This window comes from Drosophila yakuba, chromosome 2R (genome assembly GCF_016746365.2).
Source record: "Drosophila yakuba strain Tai18E2 chromosome 2R, Prin_Dyak_Tai18E2_2.1, whole genome shotgun sequence".
Classification (NCBI taxonomy): domain Eukaryota; kingdom Metazoa; phylum Arthropoda; class Insecta; order Diptera; family Drosophilidae; genus Drosophila; species Drosophila yakuba.
This window is the reverse complement of record NC_052528.2, coordinates 6,815,678-6,838,307: the sequence shown is the minus strand read 5'-3', so window position 1 is coordinate 6,838,307 and position 22,630 is coordinate 6,815,678. Positions and strand designations below refer to the sequence as shown.

The following is a 22,630-nucleotide window of genomic DNA, read 5'->3' as shown; positions in this document are numbered from 1 at the left end:
GTTTTCTCTTACCTGTAACATACATTTCAACGCGTGTAGTATACCCTTTTACTCTACGAGTAACGGCTATACAAATTGTAAAACAAGCAAAAAGTGCAAGCAATGAAGCGGATACCCAGTCATTGTTGGTCTTCAGGCGGCTTCCGACTGCAGTTGGCCACTTTGCCATTTTGTCGGTCAGCAGTTTCGCGCGCTGGCCAACCGGTTTCACGGCTTAAACCGTCTAAAACCCAACCCCCTCTGCTCCTTGGCCAAATTGCAGCGCTTATGCAATCCGGCAGTGCATTTTGGCAATTGATTTTGCCAGCCGGTTTTTGGACGTGTCTTTTATCTTTTGTTTTATGTGTGGTTTCACATTTTTAATTTTTTTATGGCTTCGTACAAAAGTGATTTTTCTTCTAGTGTATAGTTTAAGCCCTATGACTAAGAACCAAATATTTACATGACTCCTAACCTAGCCTAATAACTTAAGTAAGCTTCAGTTTCTTTTGCTTTTGCTCGAGGGCCTCGATTCTCAGTCGCTTGAAGAGTTGGTGTCCCAAGAATGTGCGGATCGGCAGGGGAGCCAGTTTCATGAAGGCATACTGTAAAAAAGATTTTATTTAATAATAAGCTATGATTATGATTGTGTAAAATATAAAGGCATTCAACAACTTCTAGTCAGTGAAGCTGTATTGGATATGGAAATAAATTCTTAATCGGCAAATAGCTGACCTGAATTCCGTGGGTCCAGAAACCGTTGGTCTCGCTCGTTTTTCCCAGTGTAAATACGGCGGACCGGGCAAAAGTATATGCGTTCGGGAAGAACAGACCTCCCTGCATTACCCGATCGGCGTAGGCATTCATCTTAGTGACCACAAAGTTGGGCATCACCAGCTGCACGTGGATATTGTGTTCCGCCACCTCCAGTTCGAGGGCCTTGGAGAAGTAGGTGACAAACTTCTTGCTCGCAGCATAGACGGTCATGTTGGGCAGTGGCTGGAGTTCGGAGGACGATCCCAGGTTGACAATGGCTCCCTTTCGGCGACCGATCATCTGGGGCAGGATCTTGCGGGTGAGCATGGTAACCGATCCCATGTTGACGGTAAGGAGGTTCCAGAGAAGATCCTCTGACACAAGGTCAAGGCTCTCTGGGTGGTCATACATCATACCCACGTTGTTGACTATAAAAGTGAATAATAGTTAGTGGTACAACAATTACGGTTCAAGCATGGCCATAATGGTAACACCATATTAATAACAACACATATCAAATGGCACTGGCATTAAGTTCCGCTGGCCAAGAGCAATATCAACTGTTATCAGCCAAACATTTTATTAAGTTTGCCTTGAGGGGCTCGCAAGGTTGTCGAAATGTAAATTGCTGAAGCGTTTATGAGTCTGGTTGGCCGAATAAAAATAAAACCGCAACAACAGCGCTTCGCCTGCGTACTTGAACATCGCCTAAGCCACTCTTCGCCTCGCCAATAGACCAAAAACCAGAGTCATTATAATTGCACGCAATTATTATTGTTTGACATTGGCTGCCGCGCAAGAAAAATAGTCACAAAAGATGAAGCGTATATAAGCAGCTGCTACTGTTGAAAATGACAATGATGAATGCATGAATTGGTACATTATCGGATAACAAAGCCGATAGTATCTGCAGTAAGTGCGCAGCTTACTTAACCAAATGATGTTTATGTTTTTTTCAATGAGAGTATCTCTTATTAATTACTCACCCAAAATGCCAACGTCAATGCCCGCTAGTTCCTTTTCGATCTGATCGTACACCTCGCGTCCCCTGCAGAAATCCACTGCAATCCACTTGGTCTTCACTTTGTACTGGCTCTCTGGGGAAGAATTTCGAAATTTAATAAAAACACGCACAAAGTAGAAAGAGACATGTACTAAGCACCCCTTACCAATCTCATTGGTCACCGCAATAAGCTTCTCCTTCGTCCGCGAGATGAGCACCAGGTTGATACCCTGGCGAGCCAGCTCCCTGGCATACTCCTTTCCAATACCATCGGTGGCGCCAGTCACCACTAAGTGAAGGGAAGCGAACGAAATCTTGATGAGTACAGGCGAAGGTCGCCATAAGTAATCCACACTCTTTCATTTTTAGCAGTGGGACTAAACACACGAAATATTTAATACTATACTATATGTACTATATGAGAATATTTCTGAAGTTATAGATAGAAAATTAAATATATTTGCAGTTATACAAACAGATATATGTATATTCCCTATTATTTACAGCCGAGTTGATATATAGTCGATATAAATGATTATAGATTATAGCCGCCAAGAGTCGAAAAAGTGGGGAAAATGAATTGAAAATAATATTGGGGAAGTCATAGTTTCGTTGTTTCTGATTGTTAAATGTTCTTATTCGGTATATATCAGTTTATTTTTTTTAGATATATATTTTTAGATATATATCTTTAGATATATAATTTGATATATAATTACAAGGGTATATGAGCTTCGACTTTCCAAAATGTGTTCATTTTACATAAAGACTGGAATCCAAATTAAACTGAATTATTTACTTTACAAGACCCATTTCGTCACTTTCTGATGTGTACCTATACCTTTAGCAACTGAATAATGCCACGACCTCCTTGAAAGACCTTTTCGAATCTAGCATTTGCCTGCTAATTAACCCACTGCATTCGGCGAGTCTCTTTAAATCACATCGCCGGTTGTAGTTGTCGGTTGTCGAAACCTCAGCAAATATCATGAATGGAATCGGCGCAGAGAAGCGATTAGAAGCAAACCGGCTAGCGTGGTGGCAATTGCAGCAATGTTGCCACTGGCAGCTGGCTATTGGTTGCCAAATATTTGTGCAACGAAAACGTGAAACAAAGCAGCAAAACTTACGAGTACAACGGCAACACCAATCGATTGTTGGGCTTGCGTGTTGCTCCAAAATTACGACTGCTATAGTTTGGCAAAGATTTTGCACTTTGATTGGTGAGTAATGAAAACAGTTGGATAGAATCCATAATTCAATTAGGAGAATCGTATACTGCAATTAAGCAATAAACTCGAGCAGCGATAGGCAAATTTATAACTGCTTGACCACTAAGAGCAGCACGAGACTCTAGGCAATGAAAGCGAATTAATTAGGTAATAATAATAAAGCAAAAACAAAGCGATCGCAAAGTGCGAAACAGGTGAGAAAATCGCAAGCCGGTTTATGAGTTGAATGACTTTGTCTGGTCCATTAACGAAATTGTAAACAAATCAACTTGCTTGAATAATGTTGTTATTGGTCAATTATTACTCTTTGGGGATATTTTGAATAACCGATTTTAATTCTTTACACAATTTTGAATGCAAGTTGTTAAAGTTAACCATTTTTTAAATATTTTTCCAAAAATCAATAAAAATAAATTTAATAAGAATAAATAACTGTTTATTTAATTTTCATTATTAATGATACTTATAATGATTCACAATAATATGGATTCATTTCATATACCAGCTTAACTAAAAATAACCATATGCAACAACCGAGCACACAGATAAGAAATTCCATTTCGGTATAAATAATGATGGAAATTCATAATGTTTACTGGTTTCTTATCTTATCATAAATGGATTTTGTAACTGTTTTACCGAAACTTGCTAACCATAGTAACGCGTTTCAGTTTTTATCGCTCAAAGATTTATTTGCCTATAAGATAATGTAGAACATGAGGTGGAATTACCGTATAAATCAATAATTTAATTTATCAGAAAACAAAAAAAGCAATATATAAGTACTTCAACGTCTAACACGTTTTTTTTGCTAACGTATAAATATAGTCACAATACTCTCAAATTAAGTCTAACATTTATATTCTTGTAATATGGACATTTATACAATTATTAGGCAATTTAATAATATTAGCTATTATAAGGGAAATGCTAGATGCTACCTCCATACAGAAAGAAACACTCCCCAAGAAAACAATCAATTTGCATTTGCGAAAGTGAAGCAAGCAAAAACGCAAGCCTCAAATATTGACAGGCCCTTGGGGTTAAAGTATGCAAATACAGGATTGAATAACATGACAACATTTGGTGAATACTGCGAAACTCAGGGATATAATGCGCCTACCGATCGAAACACTCACCTGCCCATTGTCCGAACTTCTCCACCAATGTCTTTGGCAAGTGCGGCTGGAAATAGGGTTCCAGGACGGCCTTGATTATGCTGACCAAGGACTTGAGGTTGTCGTACAGGAATACGCCAATGGTGAGCAATCCGACCAGGTAGATTGCCGCTGAGATCAGCTGCCAAATGAACGCCATCCTCAGCAGGGTGTATATGCTCACTTCCAGAACTGGCTGCATGGTTAAGAGAGTTCTTCTTAAATAGTCCCAATAGGCCGAATTTCGTTTGGTATTGTGGAACTTGTTCTTATCACTACACGGCCGTGCTGATTATTTACTGCTTCGTTCAGAATTACTATTATGCCGACATATAATCGCCCGACTTTCGCACTATCGCGCGCTGTCTGTCTGCCTCTTTTTCCGGGGGCACAAGTAGCAGGTTTGAGCGCCAATCACGCACTGAAAACTTGAAACCGCGACTTCGTTTTTTCGGGCTTTCGGTTTCGGATTTTCAGTTTCGGATCTGGTCTTCAACAAGCAACAGTTGTAAAATGAATATCTGCGACTTAAAGCGGAAAGGCCACTGCAGTTGGGGCTCTTTTCCGCGGTTTTACTCAGCTCTTTGTCGGTTCATTATTTCATAAAATTGTAAATTTAATTTTGTTGCTTTTTACTGCGGCCTAAAGGTGTTGAAAAACTACGCGTCTTGGTGGCGGGTGAATTATTCGACAATTAATTGTTGCTAAAGAAATGCCCCTCTCCCTAACTCGGAATACTCGGTATTTTCACTCGCGGTCAGCTGTCGTAATTTTGAAATTTTTGCTAAGTGCATAATCAGTTTACTAGTGGTGTAGAACTAATTGCAAACAATTAGGCGAAAGATGCGTTAAATTGTCTTTTGTCATGCAATGACCCCTGTAACCTGGGACATTTTATTTGTACGGATTTTCCTTTATCTGTATTTCTTTTTGCATGTGGATAAATACTCTATAAGTAACACACTTTTCGAAAATGTAATTACTGCATTAAATGACGACATATTACTAAAGGGCTTCGTGTTTCTTTTTCTTTGCACAAGCTTAACTAAAAATTGTACAAAAAATTATAATGTTAAATATTCATTTTAATTACATTTTCAACACTTAACTATAAAAAGTTTAAGTATTCATAGGTAGAATCCTCTAACTAGTTGTTAATAATTAAATTTAGCTGTTTCTCTAACAAATCGTACTTTTGTTGCTTTAGGATTTTTCACAGATAATTGCTTGAAATTGTTTTTACATGCTCTTTTTCTATTTAGCAAAAATCTATAATACAGTTCCTTTCACTATCTTTTACAACACCATAAGTTATGCTTATCAGCAGGGCAAACTGCATTTCCCTACAAACAAGCAAAAACGCATCAGAGTACTCTTGTGGCACAACAAAACTTCATTATGCATCAAAGTATTAAACACAATTTCTTCCGAATAGCATGCAAAATTGGTAATCGGTGGTAATTTGGGCAAAGGCTAACCTAATGCCTATAGCAATTAAGTAAAAATACAGATGAAGACTGTAATAGAGGTAAATGACAATCGGAAATGTCCCAAAAGCAACTAAAGGGTGAAAAACTAACGAGAATGATGAATGGTGATTAATGGCTTTTTATTCAAAAGTCTGATAATTTTATTTTATGGCACGCTAAATCAAATTTTTATTACCCCCATATCAGAAAGTTACGTGTGTCAGTGAAAAGGTCATTCTGGTCATAGCTCACAAAATTCAATTTTCCACTTGTTGCTCACTCAAATATGCCGAAATACTTTTATGAGGTAAATAAATAGCTCTTTTATTTAACTTAAAGCTAGTTTCCACAATCCGAAACATAAATTAATTATTTGGAAACGACATATAGAACTTACATGCTGTCCACAAACAAAACAGTAAAAGTTTTCAAACGCTGTAAATATAAATCGATACTATATGAGTAAAGGGCTGTCAGCTACCTCCTGTCCAGCCGAATATGGATTCCAGACTGAGGAACCAGGCGGAAAAAGTTCAACGAGGAAGTTTATAAGCTTTGCCCAAACTTTCTAATTGTAAATAGAGTTGTCTCTTTAGCATTTTATTAGCTAAGATGCGTTTTATTATGTTATGCCTTCTCTTCGAAAATGCCCAAATTAATGCGTAAAAAATACTATAAACCTTTATTTTTTAATATGAAACATTCTGATCTGTGTAAAGGGATGAACACTTAAACAACAGAAAGCTTAAAGATATCTTTCAACTTGAAAATTTACCACGGTCCTTAGCAAAGTCACGAACCAATGCCAATACATGAACCCGTCTTAAAGTGTACTATGTTTATTTTAAAAATTTTAACAAGATAACATTTTATCAACTATTTAAAATTTATAATTTCCACTGTTAAAAATAGCCATGTTTACATGACTATTTAGAAGTTAGGATATGTTTAGTTTCTGTTGCCTATGTTCCAGGGCCCCGATTCTAAGTCGCTTAGAGAGTTGAAGTCCAAAGTACGAATCTGCATAGGAGCCAACTTCATAAGGGCATGATTATTAGCGGGTTACGTTTCCTTAAATTTTTGTTTGAAGTATTCTAGCTCTAAGAAATTTAAGTAGTGTTTAAATATATGCATATAATGTTTTGACGTCTCTAATTGTTTGGATGACGATTAGCCGCTTTCTTTTGTTCTTTTCGTAGCACGCAATCATGTCGAAAATCGTTAAAATGAAACTAAGCTGAGGATCCAGGACAAGACCACCACCACATATAACCGATAAACACCCGAGTCTTTCGAAATCGTAACAGTATTGAATATTCGGGAGGCTCGACTATAGCGTTCCCTCTTATTTTCGGTTTTTAGTGTTGTGAATATTACAAGCATACAAAGGCGTAGCTTCCATGCCTTAATAATAATAAAACAAGAAATCTATTTTTCTTAATCAATGTCAAAATAACATTTCATTTGCTTACACTGTTATATATTTATTTTTTGCTTTTGTTCTGTATTGCTATACAAATACAATACAGATGCTTTTACAATTACTTCACCTTTTTTTGTCGGGTATTTATGTAAACAATTTACTGCCGACACTTGTTCGCACTCGCCAGGTGAAGGCGGTGGCCACAGCATTTTGGACATGGTGCCACAGGTAACCAGAAGTCTCGTCCACTTCGTCCCGCAGCTGATTAACCGCACTCTTGGCATAAACCGAAGCCGATGGGATGAAGAGACCACCCTTCATGATCTGCTTGGAGTACGAATTGATCTTGGTGACCACAAAGTTCGGGGACAACAGTTGCACATGGATGCCATAGGGCTTCGCCTCGTGGTATAAAGCCAGGGTTAAACTACGGGTGTACGCCTTCGAGGCGGCGTATAAAGCATCATAGGGCATGGGCTGCAGCTCCGAACCGGAACCCACATTGACAATGGCTCCTTTGGTTTTGGACGCCTTCATACGCTGGAAGAAGATGCGAGACAGCTGGGAAACGGCCACCACGTTGGTTTTGATGATGATTTCGGTGTCTTCCTGACTCACTTTCAGCAAGGCTGTCGGCGTGCCGACTCCAACGTTGTTTACTGCGATAAGGTGAGTTTATTTATCCATTCTGATATACCATTTTAGTTAGTGCTTTTTACCAAGTATAGAAATGGGTAAATTTGCAGTTTCCTTTTCGATGTGCTCATAGACCTCCGAGCCCTTGGTAAAATCAGCTATCACAATCTTAGTCTGAACACCGGCACCGCTTTCCGCTAAATTAAAAAAAACAAGAGAGAACGCTATAGTCGAGTTCCCCGACTATCTGATACCCGTTACTCAGCTAGTGTAAGTGCGAAGGACAGTTTTTGGCGGTTTGTGGGCGTTAGAGTGGGCGTGGCCAAAAGTTTTTTGGCAAATAGATAGAAATTTACAAGACTAATACAAAAATGAAAAAATATCAAAACATTTTTCAAAAGTGTGGGCGTGGCAGCTTTGGGCGGTTTGTGGGCGTTAGAGTGGGCGTGGCAAAAAGTTTTTTTGCAAATCGATAGAAATTTACAAGACCAATACAAAAATGAAAAAATATTAAAACATTTTTCAAAAATGTGGGCTTGGCAGTTTTGGGCGGTTTGTGGGCGTAAGAGTGGGCGTGGCAACCTGAATCGACAAACTTGCGCTGCGTCTATGTCCCTGGAGTCAGTATACGTAATCTCAACTTTCTAGCTTTTGTACTTCCTGAGATCTCGACGTTCATACGGACAGACGGACAGACAGACGGACGGACAGACGGACATGGCCAGATCGACTCGGCTACTGATCCTGATCAAGAATATATATACTTTATATGGTCGGAAACGCTTCCTTCTGCCTGTTACATACTTTTCAACGAATCTAGTATACCCTTTTACTCTACGAGTAACGGGTATAAAAATAGATTAATAAGTGTCAATCGTCATGACTTTCAATCATATTTTCGACAAGTGCTTGGCGTGTTTTTTAAAAATCTCAAGTTGTTTAAAAAAAGGTTACAATTAGCCATCTAACGGGAGCAATCACAACCACAGTCAACAAATGCAGTTAACAAAAATTCAAAGCTATTGAACTTCTTTGTTCGTACAATTACTGGATTTGGCTTTTGGTCTTACAAAATAATTAATTAAACTAACTATAAATATTTTTCAACTTTATTATCTTTTACCGATTATAAAAACGATCAAAAAAGTTTGTAGTCACACCCTAGATTACTAATATTTGGCAGTAAGTTAACATTTTCTCCCCACCTCCTCACTTACCGATTTCCTTGGCAACCGCCTGGAGCTTCTCCTCGCTTCTGGCGATCAGAACCACATTGATGTTCTGGCGGGCCAGCTCCTTGGCGTATTCCTTGCCAATTCCATCGCTGGCCCCCGTGACAGCGGCCCAATCTCCGAAACGCTCCTTGAGGGTGGGCCTAGAGTCGTTGAAATACCTAATTTTGAGCAATTTGTAAGGCGTTCTTAACTGCTCGTAGAGATAAGAGGCCAGGGCATAAACGCCAACGAAAGTGATGAACGTTGATAGGGTACAGAACATTTTGACGACTTTTTTAATATTTTACTATTACTATTGTAACTATCGACTGCTGTAGCAGAAGGAACGTGTGTACGGTACGGTTGACTCACTGAAACGGACTGTGGTAACAGAGCAAGTTGCTCCGTTTATGCCGGGCAGGGCGATAAATTTAAATGGTTTGAATAGCAGTCAGCGCTATCAAAAGATTTTAGAACTGCCGTAAAGATACCCCAAAAGATTGTACTTCACTTTATTTCTTGTTAGTAAGGGAAAGTGTCTAATGGATTAGGCTATTTAATGTCTAAAATAATATCAATTGCTTATTAAATGCATATCAACAGGTTTTTGTTAACGGTTTCAAACATTACATTTTAATTTTAGGTACTTTTTATACCCGGTACTCGTAGAGTAAAAGGGTATACAATATTCGTTGAAAACTATGTAAAAGGTGAAAGGAAGCGTTTCCGATTATTATAAAGTATATATATTCTTGATCAGGATTAATTGCCGAGGCAAACTGGCCTTGTCCGTTTGTCGGCACGTCTGTCCGTCCGTATGAACGTTTCTTATTCGACTTTCAAATTTCTTAAACCCTACGCACACACTATTCATGCTGACAACGTGAATTTAAAAAGAAAGTCATGATGATTGGTAGATTGGTTTCCTTATCGACAATTATATTTAAGAAAATAGATTTTCTTAATTGATTATTAAAAAGCTTTTAGTTTTGCCCGTCCCATTTTTTTCTAAAATGTTGTATGAATCACACAAAATAAATTATTATAAAACAGGTCCCTGAACGTCCCTATGTCCGTATGAAAATCGAGATCACAGGAACTATAAAAGCTTCAGACTTCAGAGACATAGACGCAGCGCAAGTTTGTTGAGCCATGTTGCCACGCCCATCTTAACGCCCAACCTTTGAAAAATGTTTTGATTTTTTTTTACACTGTTGTTAGTCTTATAATCTTTCTCAGATAGTGCAACTCGCACACCGCAACCCGCATTTGAATTAAATTTCTTATTTAATTAGATCGAAAATCTTACCTTTTCATTGACCGAATTTATTCTCCAAAGCCCTTTGCTAATTCGACCGGAGGTACGGTTCCAGAGCAGCCTTGATGATGCTGAACAAGGACTTTAAGTTATCATAGAGAAAAGTGTGGATGCGGGCTACACTTGCCGATGCTTCTGAAGTCATCCAGGTCTTTGCAACAAGGTTTTCGGAGTGAACCAATAATATAGCGGCAAGTCGACCAATGTGGCTACACCCTTAAACGGAATACGCCACCATTTGTCTTCCATAAAGGAGGCCCTCAGCCTAACGCACCTTGTGACTGGTATCAAAACGAGCAAAAGCACTAAGGCTACACCGGTCGCGCAGCAAATTGTCACTATCCAACAACGTAAGAATGTACGGGTGTCAACGGGTGGAGTTGGCTTGCGGAAGCCAAATCAGAAGGAACCTGCTTATCTATAACAGGGCTGCGAGGTTTGCACAGAGATTTGATGATGACCACGGTCTTTAAAATCAACCACCACTCGAGTCGTGACCACGAAAGACTGAGGAATTAGCTGACAAATGCACTGTGCAGAACTCTATTACCACGGAGGCTCAACAGACCACAACCGAGGGACCTCATTCTCTGATCTCCTTTGATATATACATATATATGTATATATTCTTGAACAGGATCCATGTTCGTCTGTCGAGATTAAAATTTCTGGCTCGCACTCCCATGTGTAGTAATGTAAATATAGAAAACTATAGTTAGCTCAAATGGACTGGATTAAAAACTGCTAAGGAGTATTTACACTGTTAAATATATATTCTTGGCTTGTGAAATCCATTTTAAATGCTACTTCAGCTATTTTTTGTTGGATATTTTTTTGAACAATTTACAGGCGACATAGGTTCGCACTCGCCAGGTGAAGGCGGTAGCCACAGCATTTTGGACATGGTGCCACAGGTAACCAGAAGTCTCGTCCACTTCGTCCCGCAGCTGATTAACCGCACTCTTTGCATAAACCGAAGCCGATGGGATGAAGAGACCACCCTTCATGATCTGCTTGGAGTACGAATTGATCTTGGTGACCACAAAGTTCGGGGACAACAGTTGCACATGGATGCCATATGGCTTCGCCTCTTGGTATAAAGCCAGGGTTAAACTACGGGTGTACGCCTTTGAGGCGGCGTAATAGGCTCCATAGGGCAGGGGCTGGAGCTCCGTTCCGGAACTCACATTGACAATTGCTCCCTTGGTCTTAGACGCCTTCATGCGCTGGAAGAAGATGCGAGACAGCTGGGAAACGGCCACCACGTTGGTGTCGATGATGTTTTGGGTGTCTTCCTGATTCCATTTCAGCAATGATGTCGGCTTGCCGGCTCCAACGTTGTTTACTGCGATAAAGTGAGTTTATTAATCCCTGTAAAATTAATCCGTTCAGATCTACCAGCTTAGTTAATGCTACTTACCAAGTATAGAAATGGGTATATTGGCAGTTTCTTTTTCGATGTGCTCATAGACCTTCGAGCCCTTGGTAAAATCAGCTATCACAATCTTAGTCTTAACACCGGCACCGTTTTCCGCTGAAATCAAACCAAATAAAAGAAAAAAATAGAGAATGCTATAATCGAGATCCCTGACTACCTGATATTCGTTACACAGCTAGTGCGAAGGGGAAATTTCCACACTGACAGTTTTTAGCGGCTTGTGGGCATTCGAGTGGGCGTGGTAGAAAGATGTTTGGCAATTCGAGGGAAATTTACATAACGGACAAAAATGTGAAAAAATATATAAAACATTTTTCAAAAGTGTGGGTGTGGCAGTTTTTGCCGGTATGTAAGCGTTAGAGTGGGCGTGGCAACATGAGTTAATAAACTTGCGGTGCGTCTATGTCTCCTGTATGCTTAATCTAAACTTTCTAGCTTTTGTAGCTCCTGAGATCTCGAAATTCATACGGACGGACAGATAGACGAACAAACGGACGGACATGGCCAGATCGACTCCGCTACCGATCCTTCTGCCTGTTACTTTTCAACGAATCTAGTATACCCTTTTACTGTACGAGTAACGGGTATGAATATCACTTACTAAAATTAGATGTAAATCGACATATATGTCCAAATAAAAATCGCATGACTTGCAATCATATTTTCGACAAGTGCTTTGCGTGTTCTTTAAAAATGTCAAGTTGTTTTGACAATTATGTTACAGCTAGCCATCTAACGGGAGCAATCACAACCACAGTCAACAAATGCAGTTAACAAAAATTCAAAGCTATTCTTCTTTGTTCATACAATTACTGGATTTTGCTTTTGGTCTTACAAAATAATTAAGTAAACTAACTATAAATAATTTTCAACTTTATTATCTTTTACCGATTATAAAAACGATCAAAAAAGTGTGTAGTCACACCCTAGACTACTAATATTTGGCAGTAAGTTAGCATTTTCTCCCCACCTCCTCACTTACCGATTTCCTTGGCAACCGCCTGGAGCTTCTCCTCGCTTCTGGCGATCAGAACCACATTGATGTTCTGGCGGGCCAGCTCCTTGGCGTATTCCTTGCCAATTCCATCGCTGGCCCCCGTGACAGCGGCCCAATCTCCGAAACGCTCCTTGAGGGTGGGCCTAGAGTCGCTGAAATACCTGATTTTGAGCAATTTGTAAGGCGTTCTTAACTGCTCGTAGAGATAAGAGGCCAGGGCATAAACGCCAACGAAAGTGAGAAACGTTGATAGGGCGCAGAACATTTTGCCGATTTATTTACTATTTTTAATCGACGGCGTAGCAAAAAAGTACGTGTGTGCGATACGGTCGACTCACTTGAACGGACTGTGGTCACAGAGCAAATTGCACTGTTTTCGCCGGGCAGGGCGATGAATTTAAATGGCTCGAATTAATAGAAGTCAGTGCTATCAAAAGGTGTTCGACTTGCCGTTAAAAATACCCCGAATGATTATATTTTATTCGTAATACCATTTTGCCTATTCAATTATGGTTTGCCTAATTGTTTGACGTGCTGTTGGCTTCGAAATGGTCAAATTAAATAGGCACAGCCATTTATATGGTTGAATTATACTGGAAATTTGTGAGAAAGGTCGTGATTTCGAGGCATTTGTGCAATTAAGGCATTGGGCTAAAAGATCAGCTAGCTTGTTAGAACAAGTGAAAGTCGCTAATGGATTAAGGTGCTTAAAGTCTAAAATTATATAAATGGCTTATTTTATATGCACCAACAGCTATTTGTCAACGGTTTAACAAATTTGTTTTTTTTTTAATTTTTTAAAGGCTTAAATTATTAGTAAGCAAAAAAGTGCGCAAACTAGAAAATAATTTAGTTGTGTATTTCACCATCACGCATCCTTGGAGTCAGTCACCTTCTAATCCACAACTCCATCCCCAGATGACATCATTGCCCGTTGGTCGTTGTCTTTTGTTCGCCGAAAGTGCACTCTGCACACAACACCACACTCGCACATCACAATTACCCCCTTAAAGCGGCATTCATAAATTAGGGAGGGCCCAGAAAATGGCATTTTACAAAACGCTAAGTACACACACGCCTCCCAACCAGCCGGGAATACCCTTGATACGAGTATCCCCTGACTGACTTTGGGGTAAGGAAATCAGGAAACGCTGTGAATCGAACTGCGGAACAAGAGCACGACATGGGTTATATATCAACCATGTGTGTCGACACCCAGGCGCAAGGGAAGAGCCTTTTGGCTGCTGGCAAATCCATTTTGAAAAATATATATTTCCTACCATTTTTCCTCGTTTTTGGCTGCCGCAAAACCGCATTTATTCAAGTGTCAAATAAATTCATAGTTGTTCGGTCCAAAAAATGAGAAAAACAGCAATCGACGGGGGCGTCGACTGTTGGCGTCGGCCAACTAATTAAGTCGAATGGTTTTAAGAAAAACCGCCAGAACCCATTCGAATCTAATGGCAGTCGCCCGAAAGTATTCAGCGATTTTTGCGCCGTCCCAGATGCCAAAAAGTATTTAACAATTTTTGGAAAATATATGGTATATTCCTATTTCGACTGAGGAGCAAACTTATGCTAATCACATTTAATTGCTTTTTAAGCGCACTTTTTGGCAGTTTAGCTAATTAATGGGACTCACACGCATGCATGCGCATGGTTACTATAGAGTGCGAGAACCTTAAATTTGCAGAGACTGCAGTGGAGCTCTTTAATTTATAGCTTAGTTCTAGAAAAATATTGCAGGCAAATGGCGCCAGTTTTCAGTTCATGGAACATATGCCAAGATAAGAGGCTATCCGGATATTTTTTTAAGGGATTGGGAGTACAAACTGGCGCAGTCATTGTCAAAAAGTCAAACAATTTGAATTATGCCTTGCAATTTGTACATCCGTTTCGACTTGGCCCACAGCACAACGAGTCCTTCGCCCACTCCTCGAGTCCTTTTTATATATGAGGGAAATTATTGTTTGCTTTGTTTCGCGTTTGCCGCTGGCGGTTATTCTATTTTCATTCATATGGGACCAGCTCATGTAATGCTCATTTTTACAGATTTTTATTGTGGTTATTATTGCATTTATTTTGGCAAGGGGAGTGGTGAGCGAACATAATAATGGATAAAGAACTCTGGTTGAAAGCTGCTACTAACGAAGGGTAAAGCAATTGTTATGAGTGATACAATATATGATGATGGTTATGTTAAAAATGGTAAATAAATAATAGTTTTTTTAAATATATTTAGTTTGTAAGTGACATATGGCAAGAAACGTCATAATTTTGAGAATTTATTGAGTTGATAAATCTAAAATACCTCCGTACTTCAACGATACCAAATCTATGCATACCCTATATCCCCGTTTTACTCTCTAATTCTTAATGTAATTCCCCCAATTAATTGCCACAACATTCATTTGTAACGCTCTCTAATCTCTGACATATCGTAAAAGCGCATTGCTGGCACTCTTGACTGCCGACTGTTGACTGGCAAGGATGCTTAAGGATGTTTATGCCAGGCACTGAATTTTAAGTAGCTCCAAAGGAGGCTTGGCTTGTCGCATTGGGAAAAAAACAACGTTTGCAGAGGAAAAAGAGTTGTCAAGTGAATTCGTGACAGGCGAAATGGTGGATAGATTTCCCTTTTATCTCAACGAAAGAATTCGCCCCTTAAATGGCGCATGAAAATTAGCAAGTTGTCTGTCGGCTGCCATTATGCGGCACACTTTGAATGACATTGTCGCCGATTTGCCCACTTTTTTCCAGTCTTCTCTTTGATGGTTAGCCATTTAAGGCTAAAGGATTAAACCGTTCTTGGAAGTCAACAGTTAATTAGCAGTTTGCGGTAGTTATAAAAAAAAATGTTGCCTGTTTTCCGGAGGAGCAACTTTCGGCCATAAAAGTGCAATCAGTGGTTAAGTTATGTCCAGGATGTGGGTTCATATGTCCGGACGGCACCTGCAGGCGAAACACTGGCCATTAAAAATGACTAACGATTAAGCCAAAAAAGGGAGCGAAGCAGGGCCAAATGCCAGGACAACCGGCAAGTGTCGTTTTGAAAAATTCAAATCTCGTTGCCAATAAAAGCCAATAAAACTCGTAAAATAACTCAAACAAAAAAGTGGGTGGAAAAGCTGCTGGTGATGCTGCTGGTTCAAGTGTTTTGTGCCGCAATGTTGTGGGTGGCCATAACCATTCACTTCCGATTCTTGCGGGTTAAAGTTGATCTGCGGAGTTCTGCAGATGCATTTAGTTGCCTCTCCAGCTGCACATCGCCACAAATATTTACATACACATATTTATAGCCACGTCGGAATAGGAGGAGCACTACAACGATGTCATCGTTCCCATGACCGAAAATAGCTTTGCAATTGGATGTGGCGTCTACACCTGTTGGGAATATGTCGACGCCGCAAATGTTGACTGGCGCAGTCCTTTGTCATTATAAAGTTGTACGAATAAGTGCGCTTGACTTGCATGTTCTTAAAGTTCTTTTTGCCTAAACAATTTGGTGATTAAGTGAAAACATATGCTGCCACAGGTGTAGGAAAATCAAAAGACTATAAGCTACTCTTTATTCGTACTGCGGAGATATACAGCAGCAAAGCAACAGTCTTAGTGATTCCTCACGGTTACATTCATTGCGTATATCTTTTTAATTAATTTTCCAGTTCAACTGCTTTGCACCTAATTTCATAAAAATTAAATAAAAAAAGAAATTACCCAACAAAAAGAGAAGAAATAGAAGAAATGATTATTATATTAATAAATGGGACCCAGAATCACTTCACAAAGGGTCGCAGTAGTTGCCCACTTCCACTTGATTACTTATCACGAATACACCTGACTAACTTAAGATTGATTTTTAAATGAATTCCACGTTTATAATAAAAGCACAAATATAACTCCTTTCTTTAACTTATAATTTATTATATCCATATATTTAATAATTGTTATATTGACCTATTCGAAGCAATTTTGTAATCATGCAAACAGGATTTGCATCAATCACGTGGTGTTCTGCTGCCGTTTGCCAGGTGCGGCACAAATCACAGCATTGGCAACGGTGAAACTTTCACAGCAAGACAAGTCCGCAAGTTTGCCCTGGTTTCGAAGAACCAAAAGTATTCAACTTAGGTCAGAATCTGATGAAAAAATCAAAGAAAACCCCATAGAGGCCCACTTGAATGCAAATGACGAATGTTTTCGCGTATTTATGTGATTTTCCACTGTCTTTCTGCACTGCATAAAAACGCATTTTGAATGCAGACGAGACGGCTGACCGACCGAGTCAACAAGGCAAATTAAATTAATATGCGGATGGTGTTCGTCTAAGCTGAGGTTCTCCAATCTTCGGAGGGGGAGGGGGAAACTCCAGCAGAGCCCCCTGTCGACTCGATGGCCGATATATGAACTGCATTTTCTGGTGCTGGGCAGACAATTCCTGGCGCTATCGCGATGCCAAATACGCGGCCATGCAAAAAATCGCCGACAGCGACAAAACAAAATAAATATATATATGTGGAGACAGAAAAAGGATACAATGTTCTGGGCAGAGGAAGGAATATTCAAACGTTTTCGCATCCTGTCAGAGGATGCCAGCAAGCGGCAAAAACAATTTCGTACATTTAAATGGCAGCGGAACGGGATGATTCCTTCTTTATGGCATCCTCATACTCAGATTGCTGCTTTTTCCCCAAAAGAAAAATATTGTCTAAAACGAAATGTCGCTTTTGTCTTGCCCTGCGTTCAAAACACATAAATCTCGGCATATGTGCATTAAATTGTTATCCCAGTTCGGCTTAAATATTCTCCTTGGAAAAGGAGACCACCTTTAATTGCCACTTCAATTTTCAATTGTTTTTCTATTCGCCTAACTTACACATTCCTTGGCTCTTCTGTTCGGTCTGTTTTCCATCGCCGTCTGTGGGCAAACTTAATGACCTGAAAACAATACGATAATGTGGGTGACTCTTCATTGTCTCTGCTCGGCATTTTGTGCGGGCTTAGGAAATTATCAACTCAACGCCTTTGGCAAAAACCGAAAAACGGATGAAAGGTAATTTCCAGGAACGCGATTAGAAATTCTTGTTGGTGCTCGAGTAAATAAAAGAAAACCTAACGTTTTTCGGGGCTTAAAGGGCTTATAAAAAGGAGTGCAGATAAGGCTAACAGACTAACATATTTTGCTAAGTCCAAAAGTGTTTGAGTGGTTGGGCGAAGGATTTAATCCTTTGCTGGTCTATTCCGGGTTGCAGCTTTAGGAAGCTACTCAATTCTAATTTATATTTTAAGAAATATCTCATATAGCTTGCCAAATAAGAGCTTTATTAATGGTGTTTCTATTGAATCATTTACTGTAACCAAACTCCAGGAACTTTCCCTCAGTCCGTTTCCATACAAAGTCCTTGGATACCAATAAAAAAACAAGAGAGAACGCTATAGTCGAGTTCCCCGACCATCTGATACCCGTTACTCAGCTAGTGGAAGGGAGAAGGAGGGTCTTAAACACAGTTTTTGGCGGTTTGTAGGCGTAATAGTGGGCGTGGCAGAAAGTTTTTTGGCAAATCGATAGAAATTTACAACACCAATTCAAAAATGAAAAAATATCAAAACATTTTTCAAAAGTGTGGGCGTAGCAGCTTTGGGCGGTTTGTGGGCGTTAGAGTGGGCGTGGCAAAAAGTTTTTTGGCAAATCGATAGAAATTTACAAGACCAATACAAAAATGAAAAAATATCAAAACATTTTTCAATAGTGTGGGCGTGGCAGTTTTGGGCGGTTTGTGGGCGTAAGAGTGGGCGTGGCAACGTGAATCGACAAACTTGCGCTGCGTCTATGTCTCTGGAGTCTGTATGCCTAATCTCAACTTTCTAGCTTTTGTAGTTCCTGAGATCACAGCGTTCATACGGACGGACAGACGGACAGACGGACATGGTCATATCGACTCGGCTATTGATCCTGATCAAGAATATATATACTTTATATGGTCGGAATCAATTCTTTCTGCCTGTTACATACTTTTCAACGAATCTAGTATACCCTTTTACTCTACGAGTAACGGGTATAAATAGTGCGGTTTTTCTGGCCAAGAAAACTAAACCCTTTCCACCGACCCCCTCCTCTGGTGTCCAGCAATTTGGCAAAAGCCAAGTGGAGGCCACGTGACTAACATAACCAAATACAGTTATAGCCACCACCGTCTCGGAGAGCAAGTGCTCGAAAAATGTTTTGTTTGGCAAAAATCAAGATGTGTGGCGACCTTTCGCTTTTTGCTTTCAGCCCAGATTCCCTGCCCACTTTTCAATGGACTCTTACTGCCCAGTTAAAAGAACAGTTGGCAACAGTGAAGAGATGCACAGTACAGAGGGATATGTGTATAGTGAACACTAGGGCGAACTTTGAAAAATGAAGGACATTGCCCTGATTAAAAAATATTAAAAATAAAATTAGGAATTATCAAAGATGAAGGACAGCACAGTTCAGGCATTTAAGCATTATTGAAGTAGAACAAATAATAAAATTAATCAACACGATAGGTATAATATGTCAAATAAATAATTGTAAAATATTTCCTGTTTTTGCAACCTTACAATATGATTGTGTAGACCTTTTCACATTTCTATACAAATCGTTGAGCACATAAATTTTACGTTTAAGTTAAAATTTTCAAGTTTTTTTCAAGCCTTTTCCAAAAGTCATCTCTTACATGGAAGCCACCCTACCACGAACCCGTATGTTTATCTTTGGCCTGGCCTTTGTCTCGCTGAAGTGGTGCAGGAATTCGACGGGGAAAGTGGTTTGGGGATCGGGGATGTCGTTGTTGTCCTTTGGCGCTGTTCGGGCAATAAATAAACGTTTAGTTGGTAGCGGAAACAGGGCGACAGCAACAGCAGTTCCACCCGAATCGCATGGCGATGGCATTAGATGGAGGGCAGGTGGTGCTCCGGCATGAGGCATCCGGAGGAGAGAACTTGTTTTGCCCTCTGGCAGCACGTGCTGCTGCGGTCAACGTGTGGCTCGCATTGTTGTCACACTTTTTGCTGCCGATGGTTAAATGACTGCGTCCTTCGTCCTTTGGCGGGTGGTTCCTATTAATGGCCGCGTAATCGGTGCTCAATTAACACACGCGAGTTGCGACCCTAGAAATACACTGCAAAAAAATAAAAGATTTCTGCCTATTAATTTTTTTTAATAAAACTGTAAATCAATTTAGTTTTTAAAGCCCAATATGCATAGTTATTTTAAGCGTTTTATCATCTTTGTGTAAAATTTAAGACTTGAATTGTAAATAGTTGTCATAACTGTTTTTAAATTATAAAATATTTGTTTGGCGAAAGATGCGGTTTTATCAGTGCCGCTGCAACATTGTGGCCTTTACCTAACATGCATTTATTAGAAATTTATTAGCACTGGTTAAAATTTTACATCGAGATTTTTGCTTTGCGCTTGCATAAAATTTTTACACTGGCGCCACTCGTTTCATAACTCAGACAAAGTATCCACTCAGGACGAGAGCGTATGGCTGGTGCTCCATTCCCCGATGGAGCTGGGGACACCCCTAAGTCCACTTATTCTGATTGGCATCGATGCCCTGGGAAGATGTGTCCTTGCATGTGCTAAAACCTGTTGACCATTTGCATTCATTTAGCTCAAGGAGTTCTCAAAGGGCCTTTCCTTTCGGACCTTCGTTGTTCGATGTTTGTTCTTCGCTACTCCCGATTGCTTTCTTCCTTTGTAGTTTTTGCACTTTTTAGTGCCTCATTTAAATTCTAATTTTATGGCAGCGTTTATGCGTTTGTCGAAAAGCAGCCATGTATTTATGAATATATCTTTCGAAGATCTGCTTGCTTTGCTACCAACTGCAACTACGTTCATAATTGGCATGGAATAATAGTTTCTTGCTTTGGAGACTACCTAGCGCAATTTGATTTTCTTTTTCCAAAACAATTTGGCGAAATAACAATATGATTACTCATTTCAAGCGATTTATTCCGAACTCAGCATTGTTTTTGTGGTTTAATAGGATGATTGTTCTGCATTTTTATAATGTTTTTAAGTATATAACATTTAAATTTAGAATTTAAATAAAGGGAATACACTGCAATGCTTATCTTATGTAATATATTGGTTGTATTGTCTACTTTCTTAACCATTCTTTTCTTATAGGCGATTTTACCTGAAGTTAAAAAATCTTCATTTTGTTATTTAAATACCTTATTAATAACATGTTCCTTGCCACAACTACCACGTGCTATTCATAAATCATCTGATTATGTTGTTGTTCGTGCTCATTACTGAATCTGGAATAATTTAATATTTGAATCTCAAAAACATTCAAAATTACTTAAAAGCTCTGAAAACGAGCGGGCAGCGCAGAGAGTCGCAGCAGCAGAGGCAAACGAGCTCTGCCGCAGCGACGAGCATTTTCCGAGGAGCTCACGAAGTGCCACGATTTTCCCCAAGGGGGAGGGGGATCGTTCGCTTGGAGCTCCGCCAGTTGGGCGAAGGTCGGGGGTCAGGGGACGGCGGAGCAGCGGGATGGACGGGATGTGCCAATGGAAGAAAGGCGTAGCCCTTACACATTTGGAAAAATATTTATCGATATAATATAAAGTATTTACCAATACAAATAATATCTAATGAAATTATATATCATGTATATACGTTGTCAAAGTACTTATAATTGTTTTCATGAAACCCAACTTACATTTTTTCAAGGTATATTATATTACAAATTATTTAAAGTTTTCTTTTTAACGCACATATTTTTAATCTGATAATAAAATAATAATAGCTAACATGTAGCTCAAAATGGCAATCAAGAACATTACCATCTTATTACTCATACTATTGCTATTGTTCTCAAGGCTATTTCGATTAATCCTCAGACGAAAATCTCCAATTTCTCTGAGTGCATCCGGGGGGCGAGAGAGCAAACGCAAGGAGAAGCCCCCGACGACGATGACGACACAAAAAGCAGAGACGAACTGCGACAAAGAGAACGCCGGAACGGAACGTGAACGGGAATTCAGAACGTTGCAATCGTTCGAGGGCCTCTGGCTCGCTTTTTGGCAGGCCGCGCGGCCAGTCGTCAGTCAGTTGGCCAACAAACTGGTAGCGTCTGGTGTGGCGAGCCAACAAAAGGCTGGCAGGGCGGCCAACACCGGACCCGGCCCGAATCTGAATCCGGGTCCGGGCCTGGGACCGTGTCCGTGTCCGGGTTGGATCCGCAACATCTACGGCAGCACGGCTGCCAATTGAGCGGAGTTTGGGTCTCAATTTGACGCGTAGCCAGCCAAGAAGAGTGGCCGGCCAACAACAAAAACAGGTGACGCAGGATGTGGCCAACTGAGGAGGAGATGGCGGAAGAGCAGGAGGAGAAGGAAACGCAGCGCATTTTTTTGGCCACGGTCCGCGTTTGATTAGCCAACTCAAACATCAGGGCCAAGATCAGGGCAATTGACAGCTGGCTCCCTCAGTTTCTGCTTCTGCTTGGCACACAGTCACAAAGACACACAGTGCTTTATGGCCACTGCACGATGGACCACAGTGGAGCCTGGGCAGTACGCAACACCTGACACTGCTCGCCGGATACTCCCGTCCGTCCCGATCATACAGCAAATAAGAAAAAGCAGATAAACAATTAAATAATAGGAGTATTGCTCCGCAACTGCCAACAACATCCAACGACAACCAGTTGCTCTGTGGTGCTAGAAAGTGAGTGTAAACAGTGTGTGCCTTTGTGAGCTGAACTGACCAACGTGCCAAGAATGAAGGGACGTGGAGTTGGGCACTCTGGCTCTGACCCAAGCGATTTGGCAGGAGCTGATTGTTTCATCTGGCCAGGCTTAATGAAAGGACTCGTCCTGGCTACGGCACCATGTCAAACGCAGCCGGGCAATCGCCAGCGAAGCCCCAAAGGATAAGCATCGCCCAGAACATCGGGATCTCCAGCAAAGGATGCACCAAGAAACAATACTAAAAATATAAAAAAGAATATTCAACAATGTTAA

At 40.2% G+C, this 22,630-nt stretch overlaps 3 protein-coding genes and 1 long non-coding RNA gene across 5 annotated transcripts; 1 reads left to right on the top strand and 3 right to left on the bottom strand.

The window, feature by feature from the left end:
- Positions 1-323: 323 nt before the first annotated feature.
- LOC6529502 (hydroxysteroid dehydrogenase-like protein 1) lies at positions 324-6,144 on the bottom strand. 2 transcript variants are annotated; one of them, XM_015196888.3, is made up of 6 exons: positions 5,994-6,144; positions 4,110-4,323; positions 1,905-2,027; positions 1,722-1,832; positions 715-1,163; positions 324-584 (listed from the first exon to the last, which is right to left on the bottom strand). In XM_015196888.3, exons 2-6 carry the CDS (start codon positions 4,285-4,287, stop codon positions 468-470), a joined length of 978 nt encoding a protein of 325 aa, XP_015052374.1. In that variant the 5' UTR covers positions 4,288-4,323; positions 5,994-6,144; the 3' UTR covers positions 324-467. The 2 variants fall into 2 exon arrangements, with proteins under 2 accessions (XP_015052374.1, XP_002090504.1); XM_002090468.4 differs by lacking the exon at positions 5,994-6,144 and having other exon boundaries at positions 4,110-4,566.
- A 1,019-nt stretch (positions 6,145-7,163) lies between these two features.
- On the bottom strand, positions 7,164-9,255 carry LOC6529501 (inactive hydroxysteroid dehydrogenase-like protein 1). Its single transcript, XM_002090467.4, has 3 exons — positions 8,873-9,255; positions 7,739-7,852; positions 7,164-7,678 (listed from the first exon to the last, which is right to left on the bottom strand). The coding sequence occupies exons 1-3, from the start codon at positions 9,150-9,152 to the stop codon at positions 7,164-7,166; spliced, it is 909 nt and encodes a 302-aa protein (XP_002090503.1). The 5' UTR covers positions 9,153-9,255.
- Positions 7,558-10,993, top strand: LOC120321020. Its single transcript, XR_005560575.2, has 2 exons — positions 7,558-7,688; positions 10,209-10,993. It is a non-coding gene; the product is annotated as an uncharacterized LOC120321020 (long non-coding RNA).
- On the bottom strand, positions 10,942-12,978 carry LOC6529500 (hydroxysteroid dehydrogenase-like protein 1). Its single transcript, XM_002090466.3, has 3 exons — positions 12,608-12,978; positions 11,608-11,721; positions 10,942-11,532 (listed from the first exon to the last, which is right to left on the bottom strand). The coding sequence occupies exons 1-3, from the start codon at positions 12,885-12,887 to the stop codon at positions 11,000-11,002; spliced, it is 927 nt and encodes a 308-aa protein (XP_002090502.1). The 5' UTR covers positions 12,888-12,978; the 3' UTR covers positions 10,942-10,999.
- Positions 12,979-22,630: the final 9,652 nt, after the last annotated feature.

What these genes read in the sequence shown, in the direction of transcription:
- LOC6529502 (XM_002090468.4), bottom strand. Translation starts at nt 4,329, where the DNA reads ATGCAGCCAGTTCTGGAAGTGAGCATATACACCCTGCTGAGGATGGCG. An exon ending in TGCGGTGACCAATGAGATTG is followed by an intron (nt 1,833 to 1,904) that starts GTAAGGGGTGCT and finishes ATTCTTCCCCAG; the next exon opens with AGAGCCAGTACAAAGTGAAG. An exon ending in TCTGGACCCACGGAATTCAG is followed by an intron (nt 585 to 714) that starts GTCAGCTATTTG and finishes TCTTTTTTACAG; the next exon opens with TATGCCTTCATGAAACTGGC.
- LOC6529501 (XM_002090467.4), bottom strand. Translation starts at nt 9,152, where the DNA reads ATGTTCTGTACCCTATCAACGTTCATCACTTTCGTTGGCGTTTATGCC. An exon ending in GGCGGTTGCCAAGGAAATCG is followed by an intron (nt 7,853 to 8,872) that starts GTAAGTGAGGAG and finishes TTTTTAATTTAG; the next exon opens with CGGAAAGCGGTGCCGGTGTT. An exon ending in TTTACCCATTTCTATACTTG is followed by an intron (nt 7,679 to 7,738) that starts GTAAAAAGCACT and finishes ACCTTATCGCAG; the next exon opens with TAAACAACGTTGGAGTCGGC.
- LOC6529500 (XM_002090466.3), bottom strand. Translation starts at nt 12,887, where the DNA reads ATGTTCTGCGCCCTATCAACGTTTCTCACTTTCGTTGGCGTTTATGCC. An exon ending in GGCGGTTGCCAAGGAAATCG is followed by an intron (nt 11,722 to 12,607) that starts GTAAGTGAGGAG and finishes GTTTGATTTCAG; the next exon opens with CGGAAAACGGTGCCGGTGTT. An exon ending in TATACCCATTTCTATACTTG is followed by an intron (nt 11,533 to 11,607) that starts GTAAGTAGCATT and finishes ACTTTATCGCAG; the next exon opens with TAAACAACGTTGGAGCCGGC.